At 38.4% G+C, this 12819-nt stretch overlaps 1 protein-coding gene across 1 annotated transcript in view; it reads left to right on the forward strand.

The window, feature by feature from the left end:
• VWA8 (von Willebrand factor A domain containing 8) overlaps positions 1-12819 on the forward strand; it is a 305881-nt gene that overhangs the window by 129475 nt on the left and 163587 nt on the right. Inside the window, exons 19-20 of the mRNA XM_081815509.1 lie at positions 11965-12035; positions 12742-12818. Coding sequence (XP_081671635.1) covers positions 11965-12035; positions 12742-12818 — 148 coding nt within the window. The remainder of the gene's footprint in view (positions 1-11964; positions 12036-12741; position 12819) is intronic.

The following is a 12819-nucleotide window of genomic DNA, read 5'->3' on the forward strand; positions in this document are numbered from 1 at the left end:
TGGACTCTGAAAAACAGGCTGGGGGTTCTAGAGGGGAGGGGGGTGGGAGGATGGGTTGGCCTGGTGGTGGGTATTGAGGAGGGCACGTTCTGCATGGAGCACTGGGTGTTATGCACAAACAATGAATCATGGAACACTTCATCTAGAACTAATGATGTAATGTATGGGGATTAACATAAGAATAAAAAAAATAAATAAACAAAATGAGTTCTAAATGAATATAATCTAGTAATTTGCCAGATTTGTCTCCTTCCTTCCTCCCATCCTTCCTTCCTTCCTTCCTTTTTTTTTTTTTTTTTTTGGTTTCTTTCTTTCTTCATTTTTGAGCCAGCCCTTTGTATCATTTTACCAAAATAGTGGTGTGGTGAAATTTTCATACTTAAGATCTCCTTGGATTCCACAGTTCATATTGTTTGCCCTTATCAAATTTCTATTGTGTATGTCTTTACCAAATAAAAAGTCAGCTCTGGCTGATTTTCATATAGGATGTCTCCTCTGTCCCTGACTTTCATGTGCTTCATGTTTTTACAGTACTGATTCTTTAGGTATTCTTTTCAGTTCCATCATTAGAAAATAACTCTTAATTTTATTTTCCTGCTCAAAGTTATAAGTGGCTCCTGTTTGCCTATCAGATAAAATCTCTTTCATAGGCACACTCAAAACAAATTGTGACCTGGTTCCAAACTCCTTTTATAATTTTAATTCTTCCAAATTCGAGTTTCTTACCCTCCCAGAGTAAACCAGGCCCTTTTGCGGGCACCCCCTCCCACACCTTTTTTCATATTGTTTGCTTCATACGGTGCTTCCCCTTGTCTTTGCCAAGGAAAGTCCTGCCAGTTTTCAAAAGCATGTTTGATGTTTCTTCTTCAGTGAAGCCTTTCTTAGTCTTTCCCAAACTGAAATAATCTTGGTTTTTCCTGAAATTTTATAGTATTTTTTCACTCTTTTAAAAGTTGTTGTGATATGTATTTGATTTCATCTACAATTGAATTATAAGTTTCTTATGAGTAAGGGTTAAAAATGGTAATATTTGTACATTTTATAATTTCCAATTTCCTTTTTTTAAAATCATGTCATTTAGTTCTACAACAGCCTTTTGAGGTAAATACATTTTACAAATCAGCCTTCTAAAACTCAAAAAGGTTAAAATATTTGCTCAAGATCATATTAGGTAGTTATGGCAGAGTTAAGGCTCAGACCTCCCAAGCTCAAACTTATTTTTCCAACACAGCACGTTAATGCTTACACTAGTAACAATAGTAACAATAGCAACAACAGTAATACTGTGTAATTGCTAACTTTGGTTGAGTGCTTACAGTAGGCCAGGACAATGCTTCATATATGGAGTACAGGGCATTTTCTAACTTTCTACAAAAACTAGAGTATATAATGAACCCCTTTGTGCTAGTTACTTAGCCTCAAAAATTAACATTTTATCCAACTTGTTTTATCTATTTCCCCTACACTTTTTTATGTTGTCTTTTCATACATTATTCTTTTACATAATGCATTTTTCTCATAGCTATCTCAGTATTTATTTCTAATATACCCACAATTCATTATTACACTTAGCAAATTGATAATAATCCCTGAATATACTATGATACTCTCTTTTCAGTTTTCCTCAGTTATTTCCAAAAGTGTCATTTTACAGTTGGTTCATTTCAGTCAGCATTTAAACAAAGGCTGGTAATTGTATTTAGCTGAAAAAGGAAATATATAGTCTCTTTGAAAAAGGAAAGATATACCTTCCTGTTCTCTTTATCCTGAGAGGTGCTAACAAATGTTCATGAATATAAACATTTTATTCAGAATTATACCAATATTGATAAACTTCTGAGGAAATACTGTATAGAGTATATTTTGTTAAGCCAGTTTAAGTCCCTGATTAATTTGTACAATGACATCAAACCATATCCATTTTTTTTCCAGGCTAGAAATAACTGCTTTCTTTTCTGATCTTCGTAGCCTTTGACTTTGAGATATTTATACATGATGAAAATCAGTAAACATATATTTAGTGCCAACTAAGCAGAACTCTATGTGCGTTATTACTATATAATTCTATATAATTCTTTGTATCTCATTCCACCTATTAATCATAGGCTTACTGTGATCATGGACTTAGTTTTTCTCCTAATAAAGTCATGTTTGTTGAATTATTTAGTATAATTATAATTTATAGTTATAGTATAATATTTATAGTATAATTATAGTATAATTATTTAGTATAATTCACAGAGAGACTGTGAATATTTTATTGCCAAAATTAAAGAATGTGAGAATTTTGCTAATTAATCATTTGAACTGAGCCCTGGCAGGTTACTACCATGCAACATCAGAAAAATACCATGTTGCCATGCCAGCGTAATTGTCTAGTACCTGTGAAGGGACTGAACACTTTGTCCCGAAATCTTCTTGCCTGTAGTACCCAGCTGGTAGTGGCGGCAGAGAATTTGATAACTGAGTATGTTGTGCTTCCAGTAGCCCCAGCAGCCTGGGAGCCCCAAGCCTATGAAATACTTGGGTTTATCAAATACAGTGACATTCATCTTTATTTTATGTTACATTGTGTTGTGTCCCTTCTCCAACCCCTTGCTTAGTGAAGTTGCTTGAATTGCAATCTGGAAATTCTTTACCATTCTACCACCTTGTCTCTCATATTTAGTCTGTTGATCCAGTGTTTCTTAGTGAATTTTTTTCCTGCAGTTATTCTCAATCTGTATTTTGCTCTTGCACATACATTGATTCTTTTCCCCCCCACAGTATTTGTCATAGCTTCTTTGGTCATACCTAATGACCAAACTACCTAAGAGTATACCTTTGCCGTTTATAGCAACACAGTATTTCAAAGAGATATTGCAGGGATGTGGCTTTTATTATTCCTGTTTGAAAAAGAGGTTATGACTTAGACAGAAAGCTTTATAAGTCAGTGTATTTTTGAGCCAAGCAAACCTGTAGTGCAGTTGAAATGTATGTCTTCTCATCTGACTTTTGGGTGCTGTTCCTTGGCTCTGTGACAGGGAAGACATTGTGCAAATGTTTAGGATGGTTTACTATTCCGTTTTAATAAAATTTTTTGTGATTACCTAAGTAATGTATGTTTGCTGAGAGAATTCAGAAAATAAGAAATTTCCAAAGATTCATAGAGCAGTAATTTCACATTTTATTATGGGATTACAGAATATTAGAATAAAAATAGTGTTTAGAGACCAGCTTGTCTAGGCCCTCTATATTCAAATGAGCAAATCTAGGCTCAGATGGTGGTAGAGACCTCCATCTGGGGACAGATGAAGCAGAGAGCATAATCCAGGTCTCTTAACTGCTCTTATATTAAGGTTTTCAAGTGGAAGCAAAGAATTAGAAAGTTCAACATTTGATGGACATTTTAAGGTTAAAAAAAGCAGCTGTCATTTATTTCTCCTGATTTTACTGTAATATTAGTCTCTTTAGTTTGGTATTTTTTACTGCCGTTGGTAGTTGTTAATGACCATCATATAGTGGCTTTTTAAAAAATGAAATGAGGACACTAGGCAGAAATCATCTATAAATACTAAACAGACTGATCTAACTCCACGAACGTTATTAAAGAATTAGGGGGAACTGGAAGGAATGCCCTAAGTTCAGAGAAACACGTGAGGGAAAGCGAATACTAGCAGTGGTAAACACTCCTTGGAGTCCATTTTAAAAATTACTGCAGAAGGAAAGATCCCATTTGACTTTCTTAGTGTTCTCCCTCTTGAACCTTGGATTCTATACAGGGAGTTCCTGGACACATGTTTTAGGCTATTATAACCTTGGAGTCACTGATCTTGACTCTGTGACATCAGGATTTAAACTCCCATGTACATCAGTTCAGGGAGGCAACGTCTTGACATTTTCTTTGCAGTATGGCGAAACAGAAAACAGCCCAATCTGTTCAATCAGAATGGATGTGCCTTCAAATCCCACTGTGTGCAAGGTTCTTAACTATTTAGAATTTAACTTTGCTTCTCTCCAAAACAGGTACATTACCTCCGACTCACATGGGCTGGCGTGAGGATTCAAGTGATTAAGCACTGAAGGGGTGTGTATGCATACAGCAGAGGGCTCCATAAATGTTAGCTTCCTCCTCTTTGTTTGCTCAAAGGGAGCAGAAGCTTCCTGGAACAGCTTTCTCCCTCCTTTAGCAGGAGCACGTCGCATGACTTCCCTTTCCTTTCTTACTTTCTTTTCTCAAATTTTCGTAGTTATTCCCTGCGGGTTATATGTGAGGCGCCAGTGAGAGGCACATGAACTGGGGGCTGATCCTGGCCCCATGGAGCCAGTCCTCTTGCCGATGCACCTGACACGTTACTAGAGTACAGTGTGGTGAGTGCTGTCAGACAGTGGTTTAGGAACCCAAAGGGGAAAACCATTCTGGTGCTCAGAGCAGAAGGAGAAAAAAGAATGGGAAAGTCAGGCAAAGCTTCTGGGAAGTGAGACATTTCATCAGAACACTAAGGAGTGAGTGGAAGAAGATGGCTGGATGGGGGAAGGATGGGCTGTTCTAGTCAGAACAAAAAACATAAGCAAAGATGTGGAAGCACAAAGGTTCTGGAGGCTGTTGGTTGATGAAGAACATGTTTGAATGAGGGGGTGCCTGGGGGGCTCAGTCTGTTAAGCGTCTGCCTTCAGCTGAGGTTCCTGGAATTGAGCCCCGAATCGGGCTCCCTGCTCAGCGGGGAGTCTGCTTCTCCTTCTCCCTCTGCCCCTCCCCCTGCTCATGCTCTCTCTCTCAAATAAATAAATAAAATCTTTAAAAATAAAAAAAAAAGTACCTGTTTGAGTGAGACTTACAGAGGGCTGACACAGCAGTTTGCAAGTTTACCTGCTACAGCAGGGATCCTTCAACATCTAAGTTCGAGGACATTTACTCTTAGCCCAAACCCCATCCCTAGACTCATCTTTTCTTGCCTGCTCTCCATTCCTCTTTAGGTCCTCTCTCCTGCTCTACTCCCTTCTCCTCCTTCCCCTTGATGAGATACAGATGGTGTTTCTAAGTTATGGATATTCTTCTTGTCCAGGAAGACAAGTCTACAGCCTTTTTCTTTAAAGGATTTTACTGCTAATCTCTCTGAGGAAACAGGATAACTAAAATAATAAACCTGAGGAATTTGAAAGAATCCCAGAATCTTTCAAAGTCCTTAAAGTCATGGTCCCTGATCTTTTCTCTTACAGAAACTGAAAGCATGTTTACTTCCTATCTGTTTGATTCCTGTCTGTGGGACATAATATATTCCCTACTTCTCTTAATCCTGTAGTTAAAGGGCCATCTGACTTCTACCTCTTCAAAGGTCCTTCTCTCCAGTAGATTGTCAGAAAGAACACAATGAGACAGAACAGTAATGTAAAAGAAAGCACCATTCTCATGAGACAATTTGTATTTTTTTTTTAAAGATTTTATTTATTTATTTGACAGAGAGAGAGAGCACAAGCAGGGGGAGCTGCAGGCAGAGGGAGAAGCAGGCTTCCCGTGGAGCTACGAGCCTGATGCGGGACTCGATCCCAGGACCCTGGGATCATGACCTGAGCTGAAGGCAGACGCTTAACCGACTGAGCCACCTAGGTGTCCCAAGGCAGTTTGTATTTTTTCGGATCTCTCATTCCACAGCTTCCTTTTCCCTTTTTAAATTTTCACTCACTAAATATTATCCTCATTAAGAGTTAATAATGATGTAAAAGCTATTTATTTCATCCTAGTTTTTATTAAAGAATACACATTTTACATACAGAATAATGACAAGTAAAGATAAATATTCACAGGAACAAAATGAAAATGGTAGCAGATTTGTTTTAGCAGTTGTACATTGGGTAATGTTTTGTTTTTTATATTTCCCAGTAAGGAAAATGAGTATGTGTAACTTTTATGGTGGAAAAATAAGATACTATTTATGTATTTATTTAATTAAAGTAATCCTCAGGATTTTCTGTTCTAGGCGAAAACTACGATTGGAAAGAGCAGATCATTGTAATTGTTCCTTTTTGCTCAGGATATTTACAGAAATTCCTTCTGAGGTTATGCTTTTAGCATTTCCTCAAAGGAACTGTCAGAGCTTTTAAAATGAAGTCAAAAATGACCTGATGAGATCTCTGTTTTAGAAAAATAACTAAACAACTTGTGGGCTGGCCTGTTGTGAGTGTGGAGGAGGGACACCAAGTAGGATCTTTTCTAAGATTTGGAGCAAGACGATGGGCCTCCCTTGAGTAGTGACAGTGCATTGGAGAAGAAGGAGCAGATATGGGAAGCAGGCACTTCAAAGTAAACAATCCAAAATTAAACTGCCTGTTTTTAAAACTAGATTTCCCTCCCCCACCCAGCAAATGCACTTCTCCCCTGTTTCATTTGTCAGTAAATGGCACCACCTTCCCCCTGTTGCCCAAGATAGAAACTTTGACTTCTCTGTCTCTTCATCCCCACATCCAGTCCATCACCAAATCCTGTTAGTTCTTTTCCCTAAATATCTCTTAAATCCCTCCATTTCTTCTGCTCCTTAGTTGAAGCCACCATCATCTCCTCTTGGTTGAAGGAGTTTCCAAACTGCTTTCCTGTGCTTTCATTCTTTCTCTCTGCCAGATCATTATAATAGCAGAGTGATTTTCCAAAAATCAACATCTGATCCTATGACTCCTCTACTGCAGTGGCTTCTCGGTGCTTTTAGGAAACAGTCCAGACTCTTCTAAGTGGTTTCCAAGGCTTTGCCAGGGCTAGACCCTGCCTGCCATTTTTGTTTTGTTTCTTACCATTCCCTTCCCTCATTCCTGCTCTAGCCTTTGACTTCTCTCAGACCTGCCCAGCACTCCAGCTCACGATTACCCTCAAGTCTTTACACATACTGTTCTCTCCATCTGGAACACTCCTCTTCCTCCTCTTCCCCTTTACCTCCTTAAGTCCTTGATATCCCCCAGTAAATATCACAGTGTGTGGTGGGCCTTCCTGAGCCCTTTGCTAAAATCTTCAGGCATCTTGGATGTCCCATATCACAGCACTTGTTACGGGTGTATCTATTATATTTGCTCACTTATCTGTGTTTCCCACTAGATTGTAAGCTGTAAGTGTGGCCATGGGTTGTGGCTGTTCTATTTACCTTCATATCTTGCTCAGCTAGTACAGTACCTATAACATTGTGTGTTAAAATAGTTGATGAATTAGAAAAGGGAGGGAGGGAAGATAGGAAGGAAAGAAAGGAGAGAAAGGAGTGAGAAGAAAGAATAAAAACATTTTGCAGGTAGAGACCACACAGGTTCTAGTGACATTTTGAAGGAGGTCATGGGAAAAAAACAGAGTAGTCAGAAACATTCCAAGATTCAGTCATTGAGCAGCTGGGTACATGGCAATACTCTTATATACTGGGATTAAAAAGAAAAAGGAGTAGGTTTCGGTGGCAGCATAATGAGTCCAGTATGAACATCTGGTGCAGAAGTTCAATCGACAGTTAGGGATAGGGGATCTCAGCTGGAGCTTAGGAAAGAAGTGTGAGCCATGTGTGATAACTCCAGTTATGGGAGTGAATGAGATTGCCCAGAGAGAGTATATGGAGCAAGAAGACAGCTGAGGTTGACGTTCTGAAGACCCTAATATAAAGAAAACAGCAAAAGAACTCCCTAGTGGCAGCTGGGGAAGTCACGTCCCATCCTACATTTATGGGACTTGTAAGCCCCTAAAATAGTGTGTTGCTCAGGAGCAGTCTGAGAAACCATGGCTGATTCAGTAACTTGGGAAGTGGGGAGGGAACAGGAACTCCCAATCGTAGCTTTTCATGATTGTTTCTTTCAGGAAATCCTCTATATTTCTAACATTACAATGCACTTATGATACTTGCTTTTCTCTAGATTCATTGAAGTTAACAGATGTGACATATTAACAAAACATTTTACTCATCTGAATGTATAGATTTTAAATTTTATGTTTGTTGTAGCATGCCATTTAAAGCTTAAAGCTTTGTAGTGTACATGCAAATGTGAAAATATTTTCCTTCTCTTTGTTTCCGTGTTAGGCTTATAACTATTTTGGGGAGAAATCCAGTTAGATATCAGTTTCCTAGAGGATGAAATGATCCATTGTTCTTACTTTCATGTGTTTGTCATTTTGACAGTCAGCTCTGATAACTGAATCTTTCACAGGCGAAATGTATAAATTGGATCATTTGCAAATCTTGTCCGGTTTTTAGAAGTCTGTAACTCATCACAGTTTCAAGTATTCATGATCTTTTTTAAGATGGTCACAGTATATATCTTACTGGGATTTATACCCTTTTCCGGTACTTTCCAAATTCTCTGCATTCATTCATTCACTGGACACATATTTATTGAGTACCTTTTTCTGTCAGACTCTGTGCAGGGCTCTGGGGATATAGCAGTAAATAGGCCTGGACCTGCCCCCATGGCACTTCCAGTTCACAGAACAGTGAATAAGAGAGACTTTAAATAAGTTGTCACTCATATAAATCTATTTATGCTTAAGAAGGAAAAAATACAGGTGAGTGTGGGAGATGAGGAAGGACCTGACTTATATCGGAAGGTAGTAAAGGCCTTTTTGAGGAGGGAATTAAGATAATGAATGAGAATGGCTAGGATAGTGAGTGAGAGAAAAGCTCTCCCTGAGGAGAAGAATATGCTTGTGCAAAGCCCTGAGGCAGGAAGAGCTTGGAATCTTTTACTGAAGGAAGTTGAGTGTGACTAGAACAGTGTTTGGGAGGAAAAGAGTGACACACAGGAGGGCTGGAGGGATGGGTAGGACCTTGCAGGCCACAGGAAGGATTTTCAAATTTACTCTAAATGCAGTGAGAAGCTATCAGATGGGGTTGAGCAGGAGAATGACATGATCTAATTTATCTGTTAAGAAGATTACTCCGGCTACAGTATGGAAAATACATTCAAAATAGCATGAATGAATGTAGGGAACTCAGTTATGAGACTACTGCAGATATGTATTCTTGCTGTACAAAGTACAGTCTGCAGACCAGCAGCATTGGTGACAACCTGGAAATGTCTTAGAAATACAGTCTCAGACCCCACCCCAGACCTACTGAATCAGTCTGCATTTTAATAAGATCTCAAAGCTGACTCATTTGCTAATCAAAGCATGAGAAGCACCGTTCTAGACAAGACATGACATTCCTTTGGTTTTAAATGATTCCAGAGAAATTTGGCAAACTTAAGATATATTTTGGAGGTAGAAATGAGAGGAATTAGTTATGAATTGGGAGGTGGAGTGAGAAGTACTGAGGATGACTGGGGTTTCTGCCAGAGATGGAGACATCATTAATTCATATGACCCATACTTGAGTGCCTACTTTGTGCCAGCACTGTTCTAGACACTAGCAGTACAGTAGTGAACAAAACCAGCTTCTCAGTGAGCTATTTCCAGTCTGGGAGAAGGATAACACACAAGTAAATAAATTGTTAGAATGTTAAATGATAATAAGTGCTTTGGAGAAAGAGTTAGCTCTTCATTTTCCTCTGGGAAAAAAAGACTCCCCCCCCCCCCCAGCCTTTCCCATCTTTTTGCTCAAGGAACTATCTAGAAGTAATCTTTGATCTTTCTTTTCCTTTATCCTCCCATATCCAGTCCGTCAGCCAGTTTTGTCAACTTTCTTGCAAAACAGCTGGAATCCATTCTTCTCCATTTATACCTCCCTAATCTAAGCCATCACCGTCTCTCACCTGGGCTCTTGGAGTAGCATTCCAACTGGCTTCCTGGTTTCCATCCTTACTCCCTCCCTTATAATTCACTCTCCATACCTAACCAAAGTGATTTTTTTTATGATCTGTATTAGTTCATGCCACTTCTCTGCTAAAAAAATCTCCCAGTGGCTCCCCATCTCATAGAATAAAATCCCACTTCTTCAACTTGGCTTGTAAAACTTATTTGATTAGACCCTACTTACCTTTTTTTTTTTTTTAAGATTTATTTATTTATTTTAGAGAGAGAAAAACAGAGCAGTGGGGAGGGGCAGAGGGAGAGAGAATCCCCAACAGACTTCCTGCTGAGTACAGAGCCTGACCCAGGGCTCGATCTCACCACCCTGAGATTATGACCTGAGCCGAAATCAAGAGTAGGACTGAGCCACCCAGGCGCCCCACAGCCCTACTTACTTTTATTTCTTTATCTTATATATTCTTTTCTGGCCCACAACACTTGAACACACTGGCTGTTCCTCAAATATCCTGAGCTTATTTCCACTTTAGAGGATCAGCTGTAGCAACTCTTCTCCTGGAATGCCCCTTTTGTAATCGTTATAGCACTTGGCTCCTTGTCATTTAGATCTGAGCTTAAAGTTACCTAAGGAAAAGTCTTCACTTCTCAATCAATATTAATAACCACCCAGTCAGTATTGCCTCACCCTATCTTAATTGTGTGTAGAGAATATCACTATTTGATAACTTTCTTATTTATTTGGTTGTCTAATTACATCTTGCTGCCTTTCTACCTACTTTTCTAATCTACGTTCCAATCTGTCTCCACACTCCTGAAATGGAAGCTCCATAAGAGCAGAAACTTTATCTGTCTTGTTCACTGCTATCTCTCCTGACACATGCCAGCACTCAATAAATGTTTGTTTCTATGTTGAATGAGTAAACAATAAATCTCCTAGATACCAGTTTCTCCTTTTGTCAATCAGTATATTTTGCATAGTATTGTTATATTGACCTTCTTTAAACATTGATTTCATTGTGTTTCTCTCTTAGTCGAGGATGTACAGTGGATCTTAATTGCTTGCTACTGTCTATGTGTGCTTCATACCTCTGTCTTATTAAGTAGTTGGTAATCAGTCCAGTCCCCTTAGTCTCTCTTGCATCTATAATCTTATGACATATTTAGTGGACCAAAGAGAAGAGAAAGATTCTAAGGCTATTAGAATGTATATCAAAGGGGCTCCTAGCTGGCTCAGTTGATAGAGCATGTGACTCTTGATCTCAAGGTTGTGAGTTCAGTTGGGTACAGAACCTACTTGAAAAAAAAAAAAAAGAACCTATATCATATAAATTAACAACTGTTTAGCTACACTGGTGGCTTGTCTTCTGTGCTCCACATTTATGTATGTGTCTTGCCTTCTTTTGAGAATTGTGAAGGACAAATTCTCATAATTTCTTTGAGAATTTGTTTATCTTAGAGGAACTGTCACAATTCTAGGACTATGATGATGCTCAATAAATACTCATTTGATTGATTTGAATTTCTATCCTTCGTGCTTATAGAATGATTTCTTTACAAGACATTTGAGGATGTAGCAGAAAAATCAGTAATAATGCCTGCTTCCTTCTATTGGGCTTCTTCTGCTCTTACTGCTCAGCGCCATGCATTTCCCTGATCTGCCTAATTATTTCTTTAGAAATGGATTCCTAGAAGTGGGGAAAGAGAAAATTCAAGGCCCAGTTTACCTAAATCAGTTTCAGACTGAAAGAAGTATAATCCATAATGTTGGGACTAAAAGCATTAGCATCAGAATCAGACAGACCTGGATTTGAATCCTGGTTCCCCTGTGATTAGCTGTGTGACCATGAACATGTTGCTTAGCTTTTCTGAGTCTTGGTGTCTTGATTTGTGAGGTTGGAGTAATTATACTACCTACCTCGTAGAACTGTTAGGATTAAATGAAATAACACATGATATACTTAGGATAGAGTCTGGCAGGATATAAGAAATTAATAAGTTATTTATTGCTAGAACATATGATATATGGAATTTAGCTTTTTAACCACTTCTACTGTTCCCACACAACCCACTTGTTAAAAGAGTCACATCCCATTAATAGAGTATTCCACCTCTAAGTGAAAACTTTAAAATGGGGAGCTGGCATGGGAGTGGTTTCCATTTTTAACAGTCTGTCTTCCACAAAAGGACAGCAACTCTCAGCATCAATAAGTGGTAAGGAAATGAGGACATTGCTGACAAGAGCAGATATAGTTGAGACTTACTAATAAACCCTGGTTATAATTTAGGTTTCCATGGTTTTGAAGGATTAGAAAGTAGGATAGAAGGAGAGAAGAATGAGCGTTTTATTAAAACAGAAGTATAGTATTATATTTATCTGCCTGTAACTAGAAACCATACTTCCAAAGAATTGATAAGAAAAAATCATTGTTTTTATACTTACTTTATTGCCTTTGATGCCATTTTTCAAATCTGAAATTGTTAATATTGTATTGTAATGTCTAAACTTCAGTGTAAAATTATGAAGCAGAAAAAACTAGCTGTAGGGGCGCCTGGGTGGCTCAGTCGTTAAGCGCCTGCCTTCGGCTCAGGTCATGATCCCAGGGTCCTGGGATCGAGGCCCGCATCGGGCTCCCTGCTCGGCGGGAGGCCTGCTTCTCCCTCTCCCAATCCCCCTGCTTGTGTTCCCTCTCTCGCTGTGTCTCTCTCTGTCAAATAAATAAATAAAATCTTAAAAAAAAAAAAGAAAAAGAAAAAACTAGCTGTAGAGGGCTAAAAATAATTATGAAGTTCCTTTTAAATAAGAAGAGCATGTTTAGTGTATTTGATGTAAATGAAGCTAGTGTATTTAGAAGTAAATTTTTTAAAAAACCTTTATGTCAGAGAAACTATATTTGTTTGCTATATGTAAACATATATGTGTGTATGTATGTATATGTGTATATTTTCATTATGAGCTGAAAAAGTACAAACTTTGAGAAAGTAGGTTTTGGCAACAGATTATTCTGGTTTGTTTTACTTCCACAAAAGTCTCTTTTTACTTAATGTTCACTGTGTAATTACAGGGTGTGGGAAAAAACAAGGTTGTTGACAGATTCCTTCACCTGCTCAACAGACCCCGAGAATACATCCAGCTACACAGG

This window comes from Leptonychotes weddellii, chromosome 3 (assembly GCF_054177405.1).
Source record: "Leptonychotes weddellii isolate Sample4059 chromosome 3, ASM5417740v2, whole genome shotgun sequence".
Lineage (NCBI taxonomy): Eukaryota > Metazoa > Chordata > Mammalia > Carnivora > Phocidae > Leptonychotes > Leptonychotes weddellii.